The sequence below is a fragment of the Schistocerca nitens genome, chromosome 6, assembly GCF_023898315.1.
Source record: "Schistocerca nitens isolate TAMUIC-IGC-003100 chromosome 6, iqSchNite1.1, whole genome shotgun sequence".
Lineage (NCBI taxonomy): Eukaryota > Metazoa > Arthropoda > Insecta > Orthoptera > Acrididae > Schistocerca > Schistocerca nitens.
This window is the reverse complement of record NC_064619.1, coordinates 553327448-553347514: the sequence shown is the minus strand read 5'-3', so window position 1 is coordinate 553347514 and position 20067 is coordinate 553327448. Positions and strand designations below refer to the sequence as shown.

General features: G+C 41.6%; 1 protein-coding gene across 2 annotated transcripts in view; it reads right to left on the bottom strand.

Annotated features, from left to right (window-relative positions):
- The window catches only part of LOC126262899 (trypsin alpha-like), a 268739-nt gene extending 250038 nt beyond the window's left edge, over window positions 1-18701 (bottom strand). Inside the window, exons 1-2 of one of the 2 annotated variants that reach the window (XM_049959796.1) lie at window positions 18303-18701; window positions 7891-8040 (exon numbers count right to left, since the gene is read on the bottom strand). In XM_049959796.1, coding sequence (XP_049815753.1) covers window positions 7891-8040; window positions 18303-18671 — 519 coding nt within the window. In that variant the 5' untranslated portion in view covers window positions 18672-18701. Of the gene's footprint in view, window positions 1-7491; window positions 8041-18302 lie in introns of those variants that run through there. The other variant, XM_049959794.1, reaches the window with a different exon arrangement.
- Between the last annotated feature and the right edge of the window lie 1366 nt (window positions 18702-20067).

Below are 20067 nucleotides of genomic sequence, written 5' to 3'. Positions count from 1 at the left end.
TAACTAAACTAAGGGCATCATACACATCCATGCCCGGAGCAGGATTCGAACCTGTGACCGGAGCGGTCGCGCGGTTCCAGACTGAAGCGCCTAGAACCGCTCGGCCAAATCGGTCAGCTCTGTTCCTCTAAATGGCTAACGGTTCATCAAATAAAATAAAATTTTCTAATGTAAGTAAGTTTACTGGTGACAGTGTTTCTGTTTACCATGACTTAAGCCTATGTCATTACCCAACGTAAACCGGCTCTGCCCAGTTGGTAATGAAGCAAAGTGATGTTTAATGCGGATACTGGATTATAACGTCTTTCTCTTGAGGTTACCACAGATAAAGTAAATCGGTTTGTGCCTCTTAAAAGTAATTGCCAGAAACCACGCATTCCACCTGTGATAGTTCTTTCCACCAGACCATTGTGCCACATTTTCCAGCCCCAGGAGTGTGCTGTAATGGATGATGTACTTAGTTCACAAAGTTAGTCACGGTGGAAAAAATGCGAGTCTTTTAAATGGTTAGGTACAAGCAAGCTTCTGACGAGGATATTATGCTATTCTTATGTCAGCAGGATGTAAAGACTCTTCTAGGCATCACAGCCTCGATGTGAACCCATTTTGAAATTTTCACTAATTCAGCAAATTTCTTAGTTCGAGAATATCCGCTGTGAAGTGTGAAGTTACGGGATAATTTGATTATTACCGTCATTAATAATGTTATTTTCTTCATTCCGCTGCTGGAACTCATATGCTTAAAGATTATTTAATGCCTTTTTGTCATTATACGAGAAGCAGTTGCCCAAGAACAGGTTCTTTTCCTGTCTACGGAATCCTCTTCATGTTAACATCAAACGTCTCAAATTACTCGTAGATTACTTTAAAACTAAAGTAACTGATGAAGACGTTACTTGATAACAAAAACGCGCTGCCTCTTTTCATTTACTTGCCCCTAGAAATGGCTATCGAATACTGCCAAACCAAAAGCCAAGGGATCTTACTGCCTTCCGAAATATATCGCTGTAATTTCTTCCATCTGATTTGATCGATGTGACCTGTTTCAACCTGTGTAGGACAGAGAATGTTTTAGAAATCAATTGTTTTCCTCTGCAATAAACAGAAAGATTTATATTCTAAGCTGCGCAATTTCAAAATTTTCGCAATATTAGTTCAAATTTAATATTCGCTTCTATAATGTAGGAAAGTATTTCACAGTTTGCAAAATCCGCATCCGACTCATTGACCTTACACTTAGTCGCTGACCATAAATTCTAGCTCAGAGTGACACAACCTCACTGTTCGTTTCACCTGATTTTGTAATCATTTAAATAAATCAACATGTCCTTCCAATGGGAGACATTTCATCCCCCTTTCCCTTCTGTGAAATTTGTCAGTAAGATTTTTGCCTTCCAACCACCGATATGCGGAAGAGTACAGATGGTGAACGATTCACAATCTACGTTTTAGTGCCGTTAAGACGATTTCTTTAAACATTGTCGTAGCTGAAGGAATTTAGTTTCTTCTTAAATCGTGTTATGCAGCAACGTTCACAGATATCTCAAATGGGAAAAGCTTTTTATCCAGGTACAAAGGCTGTAAAACAAGCTCCCACAGTTTCTGTCAGGTTGCTCTTTTCGTCTGATAGCACTGCGTAAGTATTTCGTCTTAGAGGTATCACAAGTAGTGTCCCTGTAGCTCCAGCAATAATTGGTTGAAAACGAGTTTAACACCAATGCGTACAGTACTGCTAATGATTAAAAACGATTGCACGCGGAAATCGCTACTAATCTCGTCCTTTATATAGCGGTTTACGAGTTCTAGCCACTATTGGCCTTGTAAGAGGAAGCCAAAACACACACCTCTTCGCAGCTCTGTGGTAACATGCTGACCTGTGAAAAAGCGTCTGTTATCGTTTGCGGTTCCAGTATCGCTGACTAAAACGTTTTTATCCCGTCTGTGAAAAAGCCACAAGCAGTCTGAGCAAACATCGATTAGGAAATGGCAAGAAAATGCATGTAGAAAACTAGTTCTAAGTTGAATCTTTCAAAGAAGGTTTGAAGAAGAATAAAATGCCACTACCACACAACAGCTAATGTAGAAACATTTTTGTGACGTATTTTGGCACGATGCGCTCTCTCCATACATAATACAAAAGTTTCGAGATGCGTCTACTGCCTGGCAGTCTATTAAACCTGAAAAGAACAAAATGTCGCAGAAGTTAGCCCCTTTTCCACATGTGACTAATTTGGGTTGAGAAGTGATGGGAACTATGTTCAAATTTCCATTAGGTTGGCAACTTCAGCAGACAGCAGAACTGCGATTTAAAAAATGTAGCAGTGAATATACTCGACCTGGCGACGTCTTATCTACAGTGCGCGATGCTTACCATTATAATACTAGCTGACAGTTAGTTACAGCAGCTCCTGAAGAACAATTCCTCCAGAACTTCCGCATTCCACAGTGCTGTGAGATAATGCATATGGCCGGATCTAGACTTCTGAGAGACAGACAGCTACAGCTTTTGTTCTGCACTGCACGACGTTTTCAACAAACACATAGCGCAATAGAGTGGATCAAGTGGAAAGGAACACTTCCTATTTAAATTTCTGCATCCGACACTGTTGGCGGTTCTGTGTAGGTGGCAGTTACATGATTTTATTTCGGTGATTACAAAATAGAGTCGAATGTATGCACTGTGTAGCCGAGGCAGCTAGTTCATGGCGATTCGGTCAATCACATAAATTAATGTACTGAACGTGCTGGAAAACACTACATGCAGCCTTTGTATCAGAATTCTCGTCCAGTGTGGCGCAAAGGCTTTACGATAGAAATTCCCTTGTGGCTACGCCAAGGGAAGAAGGGATAGTGGCATTGTATTCTGAAATTCACATTGAACGTGATATGCCTTCTCTACCAAGTAGACGTTAGGTTGAACCACAATAAAGTCAGGAGTGTCGACATGTAGAAACTCTATCACACCTAACCTTTCTTATACAAATTCTTTATTTCTAGTGACGAAACAAACGCTATGTAGGGTCACAGGACACTTATTCCATCTTGTATTTGAGCTTCTGTATGTCGATAAAATTGGTTCTGAACTGGGAATGCAACTCAGTTCCGCCCTTAACCCGGAATTTGATCCCTTCGTGACAATACAGCTTGACTACAATTTGTTGTTTGTTCGAAACTGCAGATTCCTCAACATCTCCATATATTGCGCGTGAATTGGTTCAAATCCTGGCCTGGTACTAAGGTTTACATTATGTATTATCAAGCTCTAGCATGAGGTCACCTATCTGCTGGTGGATAATAATTTTGATTATTAATGTATTTTCATTCGTTGTCAACACTAGCGATATCTGACGTTTTAGACTCCCAGTGAGACACAGAACTATTTGCGAGATCACTGAAAGTTCACGGATGTTATTCGAAGCTGCTGGTGAAGAAAAATTCGGTAGCTGATATCTCTTTGTGTGTAGTCAACAACGATATGTGTGGGGTTCGATTCCCGGTCAGTACATTTCTAGTTCAAACATGCTCACGTGTCGCTGCTGGTGTAACAAACCTATATTTAACGTTCTTTTTCTCTAGAATATGAGAGCGATAGTTGCCAGGTTGGAGTCCAGGGAAGGAAGAGATTAATGTTTCGTCTCGTCATTTCAGTTAAAACATCAAGCTAATGCCGAAAAAATCCTATATGTCACAGTTGATTGTGCTTCGATAACAATCCCATTAGGTTCAGCGTTCGAATCCATGTGCAACACCAAGCTTTACCTCATAGCATATCAAGTAAGTAACTTGCGAAGAAGCAATATTTAACGTCTCTCGTAGTTCGTTACCAGTGACAATAGATGCTGGATAGGAATTCGCGTCCCTTAAAAATGTTTGGTTCAAATGGCCCTGAGCACTATGGGACTCAACATCTGAGGTCATCAGTCCCCTAGTAGAACTACTTAAACCCAACTATCCCAAGGACATCACACACATCCATGCTCGAGGCAGGATTCGAACCTGCGACCGTAGCAGCCACGCGGTTCTGGACTGAAGTGCCTAGAACCGCACGTCCACCGCGGCCGGCTTAAAAATGTTTACATTATGTAATTTAAAGTTGATATTTGCTAACTGATACTGTCTAAAATCGGGATATATTACTCTCTGTATTCCTAGTCAATAATGACTGTTAGTTTCCATCAGTCATGAAATCTTAGTTTAGTCTGCATGACCTGTGTTTGAATCTATATTCAGAACGAGATGGTTAGTCGTGTTATTTGAAGTTCATACATATTCTCAATGTTTTAATATCATTTTGTGTTAAATAATAAGTACAGTATGTTACTTTGAAGAGGAAATTACGAATACGACGAACTTACTACATGCATTACCTATCTGACGCAATAAAAATGAGAGTGGTAATATTTCAGGTATTTCATTTATTCTAATAAATGTGAGCTTACAAGCCTTAAGGGCAGTCTTATCTGTGATAAGGAGTTCCCTTACATTTATAGTTATCTTGAGTTATTGCGATACAGAGCAGTGTCTCCTACTGGTGACTTGTTGGAACCATTTTCAATAGTCACACGACTGTACCGCGGAGCGATTAGAGGACCTGCTAGAAAGCTGCGTTATGCAGGTTGCATGGGAATCAGGCGACATGCAATTCAGGTCGTTCGGATACTTTTGAGCATGACTGTACATCCCAAAGCCTCAAAAAATTATAATCGTGTTGTTTTCCCACTATACTGTATGCAGGCAACATGTATAATTTTTCCTGCCCTCTGTGGTGCTGTAGTTGTCATGTTTATTAGCTTGATTGCTGTCCAACGTAATTTACAGTTGACCTCATATTGTAAGTGCGTGTTCAGACTCGACAATCACTCTCGCTTTCGCTGGCTTTAGCAACCGTTCGCCGTTATCTTAAGTTTGAGTCGAATATTGTCATCCAACAAACTTGTTGCCAACGACGTTGAGCTACATGGTCAGCTAGTAATAGGAACTGATCGGGATAGGGATAAGAAGACATTATATAGATAAAGAAGACATTATGTAGATAAAAACACCAAAGAGGAAATAGCAGTTTGTTTACTTAGTAATTTGCAATTAAAATGAAAGTGAATGATGACACAACTTTAATGAAATTATAATATTTTTCCCTTTTCCAAATACCAACCATCGAAAAAATCCTTGTATTATATTCCTGGTTGCAGTGACTAACAGCTCACGGTTTCCTAATAGTGTAATATTTTATTTCTCGTCATTAATACAGTATGTAACAGGTGTAGTTGCAGATATTTCTAATGGTGACTGAGGGCAGTATATTGAAGAACATTACAACAGCATTTACGTCATTTGCAGACTGATAAATATACCTAATACAAATAGTATGTTTTTTGGTTGGGTAGTAACTCCAAGTACATGTGGCAAAAGCAAGCCAATAGGGCGTATTCTCCCTTGAGCAGCAAGTCAGTTGTCAATGTGTGGAAGCAAAATGGGTAGGCCATACTGACAGGCGTAGTCCGTTTAGTGGTGCAGTTACGATCGTGCAGAATAGATGAGGTCGAAAAATTTGTGATGTGTCTGTGGCAAGACCGTTTGGCACAGATAAAAAAACAATAAACATACTGATATGTGTATATATTAACGTTCCACATATAACAATATCTGCGCTTACACATTGGAACTTCCAGAAAATGTGACACTGTACGTTACGCAATCGCACTATCTCCATTCCTCTTTCCCCTCTCTCATATCAGAAACCGTGTATCTACATTCATCGTCAGAAATAAGACCAGTAAATTCATGAGCCGATGGATGTCCGTTTATTGTCGATATAAGAAGTACGTTTCAACGTGACAGTGAAAGTTACATCTTAATTTTTAGTGTGATTATAGTTACCAAGATTGAAAAATATAGATTCACAAAATGAGTGATTTGATTGTTTCTCATACAGCATCCCTTCAGAGATTTTCAGTGAGCTGCAATGCAAGCCAACAGTTTCGTTCAAGAAGTTACACACGCCATAGAAAGTTAAGAGAAAATCACCTAATGTTATCTCTATAGACATGTAATAGCAGACCAATACATGATGAATTTATTTGCGTATAAGTGTGACAGCTGTTTCATGACAGAGTTCTGAGCTTATAATGTGCGAGACCCCGAGTTACGGCAAAATGTGTTAAGAATGCTGCATCTCCCTGATTACACCAGCAGGAATTATTAGCGACGAGAGATTTTCAAATAACTGCGATAAGTTACGAACAGCCCGCATCTCGTGGTCGTGCGGTAGCGTTCTCGCTTCCCACGCCCGGGTTCCCGGGTTCGATTCCCGGCGGGGTAAGGGATTTTCTCTGCCTCGTGATGGCTGGGTGTTGTGTGCTGTCCTTAGGTTAGTTAGGTTTAAGTAGTTCTAAGTTCTAGGGGACTTATGACCACAGCAGTTGAGTCCCATAGTGCTCAGAGCCATTTGAACCATTTGAAGTTACGAACACGTATTACTACTCGCTCTGTGCTCTGTCTTTCCTGTGATCCACTAATACCGCTGCAGTACAGATCAGGCTGTACGTATCTGCTGATAAATGAGCCACTGGCTGGATAACGAGCAACTGAGAGTGAACATACAGTATAAAAACACATTTCATAAGAACTAAATCCACTTGTTAATAAAGTAGCTTGAAGTCGTATCTCATATGCATTTAATCTAATTGATAGTCCTGAAACACTTTTGAACGCCAAGGCAAGCTGAAGGAACAAAAAAATTAAATGTGAGTAAACTGAATCTATATGATATGTAAAACTGTATACAATAAGGAGAAAGTGTATGGCTCGAAGTACTATAGATATATCAAATATGAGAGAACATGTCAAAATGGTATATATACAACACATAATGGGCCATTAGAAGAGAATGTGTCGTAAGTAGACGAAACCCAAGCTTTCGAGTGGCCATGTTCGCGCCATTTTCATACGAATGGCTATGTTAGAAGTGACTAAAATAAAATGCATGTTATAAAGAAAAATCATATATTTGTCATGACTCAGACGGAAGAAGTTTTAATAAACTTCTGTTGGAGCTTAGAAACAACGATTTATATGAGTCATGTTAATCGGTGATCGACAGTATCATAGGGGTTTACGGTGTCTTTACTTTGGCAAAACTGATTCCATGGCTGAATAAAGCAGTGACCTTACGTATCCAGCGGAGTCATCTTTATACGAGCACATCGCGGTACCTACCAGCTCTAATACAAGACACACATAGCAACTGCACAATTATCAAGCGACGTTACTCGCTTTCCAGACGACTATACTTTACCCAAAACCATTTTAAGCCGAAGTGTGTCCAGTTACTTCCTCGGAATACAACAGCGAAAAGTTACGTATACCTTTTCACACTTGAGAGGTATCGCAGTAATACGACGTCGCTGTTTATGTCGAATCACATTTTACCACTGTAATTTACCTGCCACCTACTCCCAGAAATCATTGAGAAAAATTAAAGTACTTTCCAAGTTAAAGATAATATCCTTTATTTGATGCTAGTAATGCTTAACATACACCTTAAAGGCATATTTGATACAAGACTGAAATTTGAGAACCTCTGAGTGTGTATGACAACTGGTTATTTTGCAACCTGTTCATTAATTTATATAGAATGAGAGAACTTGATCAGACGCCAGCGGCAGCCGTGATCCAGGACCGGAGGTTGCCGACGTTAGCGTAGACGCCTCCATCGGACTCGCACTGTTCCCTTCCCCACGAGACGATGCCAACCTGAGTGCTGCCACTGACGAGCGGACCGCCGGAGTCGCCGTAGCAGGTGCTCTTGCCGGCCTCGCCGGCGCAGATCATGCGGTCGGTGACGCCAAACCTGGCCACGCAGCTGGCGCGGTCGATGACGGTGATGTCCACCTTCATCATCGTGGGCGGCGCCGGCGGCCCCGTGGAGGCTGTGCCTCCCCAGCCAGTGATGGTGACTGCGAGCCCGCCTGGTGGGTCGTAGCCTTGGGCAGGGAGACCCACGATCTGTATGTTGCCACCGATGGGCAGAGGAGTGGCTGCCTGCAGCGTAACAAAGAGTTCGTTAATTTCAGAATATGTGCGTAGAGGACATCGGGTAACACAATGAGCCAGTAAACAACTGTTAATGAAATTTTGAAGACACATTAGATTCTAATATGACTGATTAAAGATTAAACACACTGCAAATAGTCATGATTAAAGATTAAACAAACTGCAAATAGTCACACTTTTCGATCGATGATTTATTTCGTCGTAGCTAGTGCAGTGTTGCGTCTAATGTCAAATGGGAGTGATGATTTCTTTTACAAATTTAAAATTTTTAGAGTTCCGTGCCTCAGTAGGTAAAAACAGAGCCTCTACAGGATCACTTTTTTGTATTTATCTCTGTCCGACTTAAAAACTCTTTTTCTCACGAACGCGTAAACTTGTAAAGTTTTAATTAGTGTTGGACACTGATGTCTGTGGCCCATTGGCGTTGTAAAAAATGAATCTTCAAATCAATGCAAACAAAAAATTCGCCATTTACAGCACATATTTTAACACTCGCAAAATCATTAGAGTACTTCCCGTTGGCGTACAATCATGAAATTTGGCAAAAAAGAAGACTTCACAGTACAAACGAAGAAAAATACGCGAAAACTGTAAATATACCGATCGGAAAAAATTTCCGCTGAATTCTAGTCTGACTGTCTGTTAGTCCGTCTGTTACGTCCCCTTTCTCTTACGAATGGGAGGGTGTATCTAGTTGAATTTTATGTCATGCCTAAGGCCTACAGTCTCTTGCCACCGCAACTAAGGGCTGCTTTTAAGTCATTGTAGTCATAAGCTAAGGCCGTCTATGTTACATTGTTTGATTCACTCATCAAAACCTACAGGTAATTTCTGATGCCAAATCATGAAATTTGGCAAGAAACAAGGTTTCACAGTACAACTAAAGGAGAAATCCTGAAACTGTAAATTTGTAGCTATTATACGACAGAAAAAAGTGTTTGTCTTTTCTTATCTGTCTCGGTCTGTTCCTCATTCTGTTAACGCCTCTTTCCATCACGAAACGGTAGACGGACCAAGTTGTAATTTATGCCAGATACTGAGGTCTACGTACTCTCGGCGAGACAATAAAATTAAGGTAATAGAATTAAGCTTAAGTGAGGACAGTCAAAAGCTGGTGCCATTTAGGTCACATATTGTAATACTCGCTAAATCTCTCATCCAAACCTATAGCGTACTTACCGTTGGCATAGAATCAGAAAATTTGGCGAGAAGCAAGGTTTCAAAGTACAAGTAAAGAAAAAAAATCCGAGAAGTGTAAAATTTTTAATAATAACACACGAAAAATTTACTTTTGTCGTTTGTTATTCAACGTCAGATTTGAAATTAAAGAATGCATTAGTTCCGCACTCCCTGCCTGATATTAGACTTTTACCATGGCGATCAAGTTAGCCTGAATGCAGAGGCACCGCACAGTGTAATAATGGTCGCCTGCTACCTGCTTGATTGTACAACACATATTACTGATGATAAAACATTATCGAAAATCTTCGAATCTCTGGGACTGAGACTTTTGAAATACCAATGTCGACAAAAGGCAAAAATGGTCGACACTCTCGATTCTCAGAATGGATGAACTATCTACATACATAACAAAAGCGCTATCATAATTCCCAACCGTCACTCTGAAATATACTCTGTATGACACGTTAGCTTCATAAACACTGCATTCTCAAAGACAATGATGGCGAAGGTTCCAAACAGATCTCTGAATGTGAACTAAAATACAATCTTTGGGGGAAAAATGACGTATATTATTTATCAAAGTACGTGAAGAATTTTTTCTATAACAGTAAAAAACAAACCTGGCACTACTGTTATAGCTTAGTTGTTGCATAACGGTAAGAAATACACTTGGAATGCAAATTGGCACTACTGATCTAACTACATGTTAAGCGGCACTTTGCTATGAGAATTGTTAGACCAAACGAATTAGCGCAGTTTTCACCACATTGGACTCCCATTCAGGCGGACGACGTTTCTAACCCGCTTCCGCCATCTTGAGTTAGGGTTTCCGTGATTTACCTAAATCGCTTCAGGCAAATGCCGGGATAGTTCCTTCGAAAGGGCACGGCCGACTTCCTTCCTCATCCTTTCGGAATCCGATGCGACCGATGATCTCGCTGTTTGGTCCCCTCCCTCGAATCAACCAACCAACTAAAAATCGATATTAGCACTACTGTTAAAGTTACAAGTAACACAAGTAAAATTGTAACAGTTTATTTCATATTTCGCCAGTTACAGATAATCATCCAACGAAACTAGCTAGTTACCCTCTACGCCAACAGTTACGGGCAAGCATGAAACGAAATTGCAACAAATTACATCATGCGTCACTGATTACAGATAAATGTTAAATAAATTGTAGCGAATAGTTCTCCCATATGTTTCCATACAGGTGACGTGGAGCAGGTTGTTACAACATAACAAATAATGCCAGACTTCCCAATAAATGTCACACTGAAGAGAATTGTAACAAGTTGCCCCACACACTGCCATGCTCAGCAAACGAGGCAAATTGCTATACCATAGCCAACTGTAACAAACTGCTTCCCATCTGTCGCCGGGAAGCGGACTTAGGGCATATTGTGGCTCTGTAACATTTTCACCGTCCCTAATGCAATCACTGATAGCAAATATTTTATTTCTAATGACTGAGTTAGGGCTTCTAGACATAGTAAGACCGAAAAATCTCTTAAATGAAAAGGCATGAGCATAGATTTATTGTAGATCCTTCGAAAAGTTACTCATTCAGCGTCGAATCGGAATACAACATAGCTCTCACATATTGTTACATACGGATACCAATATCGTTGTGTTAAAATTAGCGTAGTGGAGGAATATCGTCGAAAACCACATTTTCCTCCACAACATATTCCTTAAGAGCAGCAGCAGTGAAATCGACCACATATGTAATGGCGCACCTCTGTTCACGTGTGTTAGTTACAGAATAAAATGTAAGTCACATCAACAGCTGGTCAGACTTGGTATAATCCACCAATCACTGGACAACTTGAATAGCAATTATGCCCGAGTTCAGTTCGGATTGGTTCGTTTGCATTACCCATATTCCTGTCCCTGCTCAGTTTGCTTTGTTTATTTTAAGTAGTAAGTGTACAACATTTCCACTTACTGCAGACTGTTTCGCACCAAGTAACACACAAAAAAATCATTTCTTGTGGGCACAAGATGTGTATTTCTTGTTATACAACAGCAACAAGCATTTTTTTCCTAAGGGATGATGGGAGCGCGCATGGGCGTCTACAGAAATGTAGCTAGAGTGGGCAAGGATCTACAACTGCCATTTTTATGTCCTACAGTCTCAGAAATTATTATTGATTATTAACAAAAAAGCAGCAAAAATTTAACTGATTAATACTTCTCAAAGTGAAGGATCAGGAAGAAACTTTAAAAATGCTTATTTAAGATATGGCGCCAATAAAACTGCTTATAAAACTGCATACCTCATCATGTTAATCAGTTTATGACATTATTTGCATACCTACAATTTTTTAAAGTTGACAGGCGTTACTACGCATATGATAAAACGTATTTTCAGAGTCATATTTTTTGTTGTTAATAGGTTAAAGTGCAGCCTGGGTCAGCATTGAACGAGATTAATGTAGGGGAACCTCACAAAGCAATCACGAATCACCCAGTGCAATTGAATCTTGATAGTCTGGTATTAAAACAAGGGGAGCCATGCCCCCCTACCTACCCCCTCCCCACAGTATTACATGTGATTGCAAAGCCATGCCAATCTGACAGCTGAATTAGCAATTCTAAGGCAGCATTTCGAGCCCTGTTGCACCCAATTAAGTTTGAAGTATAATTTCTTCATTTACTGAAGTGGAGATCTTTTCGACATCGATTTTTTCACTTTGATGCTAACCACTAGTCCCAAAAACTGGTATTTTCTCACTTGGGCTCATAGATGAAGTGTAGTGCGATCGCATTCCTTAGCCTTGCAATACTCGTTTTGCAGTTATAAAACTGAATGTGCTATCAGAAAGCCGTGTCAGTTCTGTTTCGACCCCCCTAAAAATTGAGACTCCTGTTTAGACTGAGCTGTGATGCAGGAGGGCGGAGTATCCTTGTGGATATTGTGGATGGAAGTTGGGTACATATAATTGGCCCAGTTTATTTTCGGCTTGAAACAGGTGGAGGAAATGGTGCAGCGCTATGTTAGAATGGTTCCTTCGTAGAGTTCGATCGTGACTTTATGAGGGAGAGACAGAGGATAAACATGGGTCTATATTTTGGCAATATTTTAGAGATCTCCACATCTCTCTTGAATATACCTCCTAGTATTGTGTTGGATATTCTTTTACCCTGCATAGTGCAACAACCCGATGTGGCATGGACTCAGCATATCGCTGGAAGTTCCTTGCAGAGATATTGAGCCATGCTGCCTCTATAACCGTCCATAACCGTGGAAGTATTGGCAATGCAAGATGTTGTCCATGAACTGACATCTCGATTATGTCCCATAAATGCTCTATGGCATTCATGTCGGGTGATCTGGGTGGCCAAATCATTCGTTCGAATCTTACAGAATCTTCTTCAAACTAATCGAGGAAAACTATGGCCTGGTGATGTGTGATTCATCGTTATCCATGAAAAATCCATCGTTGAATGGCTGAAAAAGTTCTCAAAGTGGTCGAACATAGCCATTTACATAGGTCCAGTAGGACATGAGGACCCAATCCATTTCGCGTAAATGCAGCCCATACTATTATAGACGCACCACTAACCTGTACAATGCCTTTAGACAGCTTGGCTCCAAGGCTATGAGGGGTCTGAGTCACACTCGAACCATATCACATCTTACCACCTCACATCGGAACTCTTCTGACCAAACCACGGTTCTCCAGTCGTCTAGCGTCCATCCGATATAGTCAAGAGTGCAGGAGAGGCACTGCAGGTGATGTCGTGCTTTTAGCAAAGGCAGTCGTCTGCTGCCATACCCCATTAACACCTAATTTCGCACTGTGCCTAACGGACACGTTCGCGCTATGTGCCACATAAATTTCCGTGGTTAGTCCACACAGTACTGCTTGTTGTCTGTCAGCGCTAATAACTCTAAACAAACGACGCTGCTCTGCACTCGGTCGTTAAGTAAAGGCCGTCGGCTACAGCGTTATCCTTGGTGAGTGGTATTGTCTGAAATTCGGTATTCTCGACCTACTCTTGACACTGTGGATTTCAGAATATTTAATTCCATAATGATTTCCGAAGTGGAATGTCCCACGCGTCTAGCTCCAACTACCGTTCCGCGTTCAAGGTTTGTTAATTGCCGTCGTCCGGCCATAATACTGTCCGAAACCTTTTCATATGCATAACCTGGTTACATATGACAGCTGTGCCAATGCACTGCATTTCTTTCCTTTGTGTACGCGATACTACCGCCGTCTGCATAAGTGAATTGCGTTATCCGATGGCTTATGTTACCTGAGAGTATGTTACCGTTTGATAAAACCTGACACAAACGCAATGAAAGGTTTCCAGCATGCCAAAAATCATATACTATGTACTCCATTATGGAAGGAATAAGTACTTTACCCGCCAGGATAGCCGAGAGCGCTAACGCGCTGCTTCCTGGATTCGGGTAGGTGCGCCGGCCCCGGATCGAATGCGCCCGCCGGATTAACGACGACGGCCGGTGTGCCGGCTAGCCTGGATGTGGCATTTAGGCGGTTTTCCACATCCTCCCAGGTTACACGACTCGCAGACATTTAAACCACATTCACACAATTTACACTAGACGCAGACAGCTGGGGTACACTAATTCCGTCCTGGGGGTATGGGGTGGCGGCAGGAAGGGCATCCGGTAACCCCATAAAATTAACCATGCCAAACCCATACTTAACCCTGCCGACCCTGCGCAATGCGGGATAAAGGAAGTAGTAAAAGAAAGAAATGGAAGGAATAAGTACTTTATTTAAAATTTACATTTAATCCGATAATCAAGAACTAAAGAGTATGAGATCAATATTTTTCAGTTAATTATGTGAGTGACAATACCTGTTTAAATTACTGATAACCTTGGTGTAGTGACACTTTGGGACCCTCTCTAGCTGTTAGTAGGATCTTTGGCACCATGCAGTGGTGCCACCTATAATCGATTGCTATAGACAGTGACTGGAACGTCCGGGATTGGCAACCTGTTGTGAACCTACGAACTTGAAGATAGGGAACTATCTTCAAGTTAAACTGCGGCGGCGGTTAAACTGCGGAACTAGGGGTAGTGTGTCGCGCTGTTAGTGATCTGAGTCTTGGCCCCGTGGTCTGCAGCACTTTGTTGGGTTGCATTTCCACCGGAATCCGGATTAGCTCCCAGAACTTTATGAATCGTTGTTATCTCTGATACCTTCGAGTATTATATGAGCGCAGTGGAGCTCACAGTAAGGGAAAATCTATTATGAAGTGATGATACACGAAATTCCAAGGAATATGAAATACAAACGGGGCGTTTCTTCCATTGGGTTAAGTAGCTTCTTCGATCTAGGCTGTATTCGAGAGCGCGCCCACTCCGAGACTGGGTACACATCCTGACTGCAGAACTCAAAGGTGGCTCGTCTGGTATGATAGGGGCTCTTACTAACATAATTAACTTGACTCTGGGTCTTGAGTTCGTGAACCTGCTACTACTGTGCATACTGGGCGTTAATGTTGTATGGCCCAAATATACGAGGTAGTATCTTGATATATGTTTTACTCTGGTGCTTGCTGTATAAAACTGATTCAGTAGCCTCTAAAGCAGTGATAACCAGGCTGTGTGATGAAAAAGCGTTAAGTGTTGTATTTTAAGAAATTTCTGATAGCGGTTAGTAATTCGTCCTAGTAAGTTATTCATACCAGATTTCCTTTAGGATTTTAGAAGGTGGTGATAAGCGGACGCTATTCACGTTGGTGTGCAAATGCATGAGTCTCGGGACATACCATCTGACTTTCGGGAAATTTCATTCACACAATTCCGTAGACTGCAAAAACTGACAAGTGCGAGAGTTATTGCACAATCAGTGTAACAGCTCATGCATCCAAGTCGCTGACAAGAGCAAAACACAAAATAATGGAAAAGAAAATTGACGATATACCAGGTGACGATTAGTTAAGATTTAGAAAACATAAAAACACTGGAGGCAATTCTGACGTTAATAATGTAAGCAAGACGAAAGAAAAATCAAGACGCATTCATAGGATTTGTCGAGCTGCAGAAAGCGTTCGAAAATCTAAAATGGTGCAAGATGTTCGAAATTCTGAGAAAAATAGGGGTAATCTATAGGGAGAGAGGGGTGATATACAATATGTACAAGAGCCAAGAGGTAATAGTAAGAGAGGACGACCAAGAACGAAGTGCTCGGATAAAAGAGAGTGTATGAGAGGGAAGTAGTCCTTCGCCCTTTCTATTCAATATGTACATCGAAAAAGCAATGATGGAAATAAAAGACAGGTTCAGTAGTGGAATTTAAATTCAAGGTGAAAGGATCTCAGTCTTTCGTTTCGCTGATGACATTCCTATCCCGAGTGAAAGTGAAAAAGAATTACTTGATCTGCTGAATGGAATGGACAGTCTAATGAGTAGAGAATATTGCGTGAGAGTAAACGAAGAAAAACGAAAGTAATGAGAAGTATCAGAAATGAGAAAAGCAAGAAACTTAAAATCGAGATTTATGGTCACGAAGTAGATCAATTTAAGGAAATTTGCTACTTAGCCAGTAAAATAACCAATGATAAACGGAGCAAAGAGGACATCAAAAGCAGACTAGCAAATGCCAAAAATGGCATTCCTGGCCACGAGAAGCCTACTAGTATGAAACATAGGCCTTAATTTAAGGAAGGAATTCCTGAGAATGTTCATCCGGTGTACAGCATTGTATGGTAGTAAACATGGACTGTGAGAAAACCGGAAGAGAAAAGGATCGAATCATTTAAGATGTGGCGCTACAGACCAATGCTGAAAATTAGATCGATTGATAAGGTAAGGAATGAGGAGGTTCTTCGCAGAATCGGAGAGAAAAGGAAATGTGGAAAAAACTGATAAGGAAAGGGTTATAGGACATCTGTTAAGAAAAGGGAGAATGACTTCCATGATACTAAAGAGAGCTGTAGAGGGTAAAAACTGCAGAGGAAGACAGAGATTTGAATGCATCCAGCAAATAAGTGAGGACGTAGGTTGTAAGTGCTACTCTGCGATGAAAAAGTTGGCACAGGAGAGGAATTCGTGGCGGTCCGCATAAAACCAGTCGGAAGACTAATGACCCAAAATAAGTAATCGGACAGAGTGCAACTTTAAGTCATTTTATTGGTAAGTTATTTTATTGGTAAGCTTGTTAAATGTTGACCCTTTATCCGAGAGATTATGCTTTTGGGCTTTGTTAATGTATTCTGAAGAATTAACTTAGGGTGGCGGCTGGATAATTATACCCGTATCTGTGGCAGGACTGGCAGGAAATTAACAGCTACAGGTGCAAGTTACTTGGGCAAGAACTATAGCCTTCTGTCTTGGCGAATACTAATAGCGTTTGTTTTTCAGATAACGAGAGTCATTTTCTGATGTTAAACTGAGTGGACGATATATAATGTAAGTATTCAAACATTGTATCCTAAGGATGCACCCTACGACCGCCCCTCCCGTCAAAGTATAAGTCACAGCCAAATAAAAACGTAACGCCCACGGCAATGGGACCACGTATCAGTACCATTCAAAAGAAATCAGCATACGCATTGAGACATTCATCACAATGGGAGACGGGGCCATCAGGTCCCTTTTCCGTAGAAAGTAGTTGCCTGCTGACAGACCAAGACCCTCTTATGCCCTTCCTCGTCTGTCTGAAACTGAGGTCCACCCCTGACTTTCTTCAGGTCGTCAAATATGTTGAAATCACTTGGTGAAAGATCCGAGATGTAGGGACGAAGTTGCAGCGCTTCCTAACTGAATGGCTGAAGCGAAGATGATGTTTGTGGGGCCCCCAATTGTGCGGTTATCAGCACCAGTAGAAATTCCATTTTTTACACAGTCCAATTTTTACACAGTTCAGTCTAGCGACTGTCACGAATGATGGTGATGATGAAATGATGAGGACAACACAAACACCCAGTGATGTTTGTGGGGCCCCAAATTGTGCGATCATCAGCACCAGTAGAGAGTCCCATTTTTTACACAGTCCAATTTTTACACAGTCCAATCTAGCGACTGTCACGATTGATGGTGATGATGAAATGATGAGGACAACGCAAACACCCAGTCCCCCAGGAGAAAAAATTTCAAGCCCGGCCGATAATCGAACCCCGGGCCATGGAACCCAGAGGCAGCAACACTAGCCACTACAGCACGAGATGCGGACATAGCTGAAGCGAAGCCTTGCAGTGTGGAGGTAGGCATTATGGTGCAACAGGATGATTACATCTGAACACTTCAACCGATCGACAGCGTGGGGGCACGCGGTATCAAGAAACAGGATAACTGCGTCCGACAGTCACACTGGTATTTGTGACCTTATGGTGCACAGCAGGTTCTGCAAAGTGTCTTCGTTGTGGTGTGCATTGACTGGGGTCCCACGTTCGAGGGAGTTGACGAGCAGAGCCACTGCAATCATAGATGAAGGTCGTCATTATCTTACCGGAGCCTGTGTCAACTGTTTTAGATTTCCGTGGCGTGGGGATGTGGTATGTTGTGATTTTTGGCTTTGCCGTCTGCCCTCTGGCTGTAGAAATGCTGTCATAATGTTTGCACAATAACACCAGCTCCCATACTGCTAATCTGATACAACGAAGGCTACACTTGACCGATTTCGTTGAGAACATTACTACATTCTCCGTACAGTCAGTATCGCTTTCAGTAGGACGAGGGAGTGAAACAGTGTTGCTGTGAATCCGCCAGCAGATGACCAGATTCTACGAGATAGGAATTGATCATCTCTCATCTCCCAGTGAAATAAGTGTGTGGTGATTATTTCTGAACGGAACCATTACATGGTCCTGATGTGTCAGGTGCTCGGTTTTCGTTTGACTGCCCCTCATAGCAACCAGTATTAGTCGTTGTGCCATGTACTTGTACAAATTGCCTTACTCTATTACAAGGCATAAAAACTTCGTTCCTTAACATTTTTTACTAACTAACAGTATGGGTTCACTTGATAACTGTTACCATGCTGCACTGTTATAACCAGTATCTCTCCCCACTACATTCTGTGCAACAGAGCCGGTACAGTAAGTGAATCGGGCAGTGCTAGGAAGTAGATCGCACTCACCTGCAGCACCGAGATGTCGTAGTCAATCGTGTTGGGATCGTAGTAGCCATGCAGTGCGCCGTACGACACGGCGGACACGACGCCGCCGCTCTCGCGTGTCGTGGTGCCGGCCCTCACACTGTAGGTGGCGATGTTGGCGCCGTAGAGGCAGTGGCCGGCGGTCAGCACCCAGTTGCTGCTGATGACGGACGCCCCGCAGTAGTGGAGGCCGTTGATCTGCATGGAGACCATCCACGGGTAGCTGGCGATGTCGGTGAAGGTGCCGCCGATTATCCGGCCGTCCCCTCTGGCCCTGACCCTGACCGGCCGGGGAGCGGCCAGGCCACAAGACACCAGACACAGGACCGCGAGGAGGAGGCGCAACATCATCGCAGCTACTGTGGTCCAGCTTTGCAACACCTTTATATTAGCAGGTGCACTCGATTTGTTATCTCAATTCGTAAACACTAGATAAACTAGTGATATTTTCCACTTGCTTATGTCTGTGAACAACCACTTCTGATTACAGACCTGTCTGAAGATGTAAAGGATAACAGAATAATCAGGTGGCAGAGTTCAAATTAATCAATATGTGAGTAGTCGATGCCCACTGCACTTCACGAATCAGAACTCCACAAATCTGTCTTCATTCCGTGTCAGTGAAAGCTTTTGACATGACATCAAGGACAGGTAGGAACGTTTCTGTTTGAAGTTTCGTGTACATTTATGAAACAAGGGAAAGAGAGCTCAGTCATCTAGAATCGACTGAGGGATATATTAATACAGTAAGTGGAAAGCTTTCACTGTCGTTTACTTTCAGTAGTTAGGGAAATTAGGAAAATACAAATTACGGTTGAAACGTCCCCTTAGAAAATTGTAAATGACTGTGCTTAAACTGACACACAATATTTTTAGCGCAACGCAATCTGACTTTGAATAATCCCTACAAAAAAATGGCCCTTACCTTTCACAAATCACTTACCTCACAAAAATCTTCGTTACTCTAACTACTGCAATACAGCGAGCGACAATACTGCCAGCTAAATAAAAGATTCTAACTACTGAAGGCACTAACTACTGATAGGCATAGTTAGCAAATGAAAGATTTTTATAGAGAACAAACAATGTATTCACCTTCATAGTGTTCAAAGTCATAATATATATATATATATATATATATATATATATATATATATATATATATATATATATATATATATATATATAGCAGTTCATGACATCAATTCTTACAAATGTACTGTTTCTGATGGACACACGTCCAGATCATCCGCTCTCAAAAATCCGGCATCTCACTTCCCCACATCCACCACTGCTGGCGGCTCACCTCCAACTGCGCAACGCTACGCGCTGTTAACAGCCAACTCCCTAACACTACAATAGCGACTATTTCAACAATGCCGACCAGCCTCAGACTGCACACAGCACAGTCAGTGATTTTCATATAGAGCCCTACGTGGCGTTACCAATAAAAAAACCTAAACAGCCTACTTACACGGTGATCTTACACTTCTTAACACATACTCACGCTCTTGTCAGCGCAAGTACCGATTGTTTGCTTAACATGGAAGTAAAAAGAAACCGAAAAGAATTAATATAACTGCCCGCCAAGATTTGCAAACAGTCTTGAATGGCGTTATTTGAACAGAAAATTGCTGCTATGAACCAAATGATATGAAAAAAAGGCTTTTCAGTGAACTCATAATCTCTAAGCCTTATTTACAAGCTCGTTTTGAGTGTGGTATACTACCTGATCAAAGGTAACCGG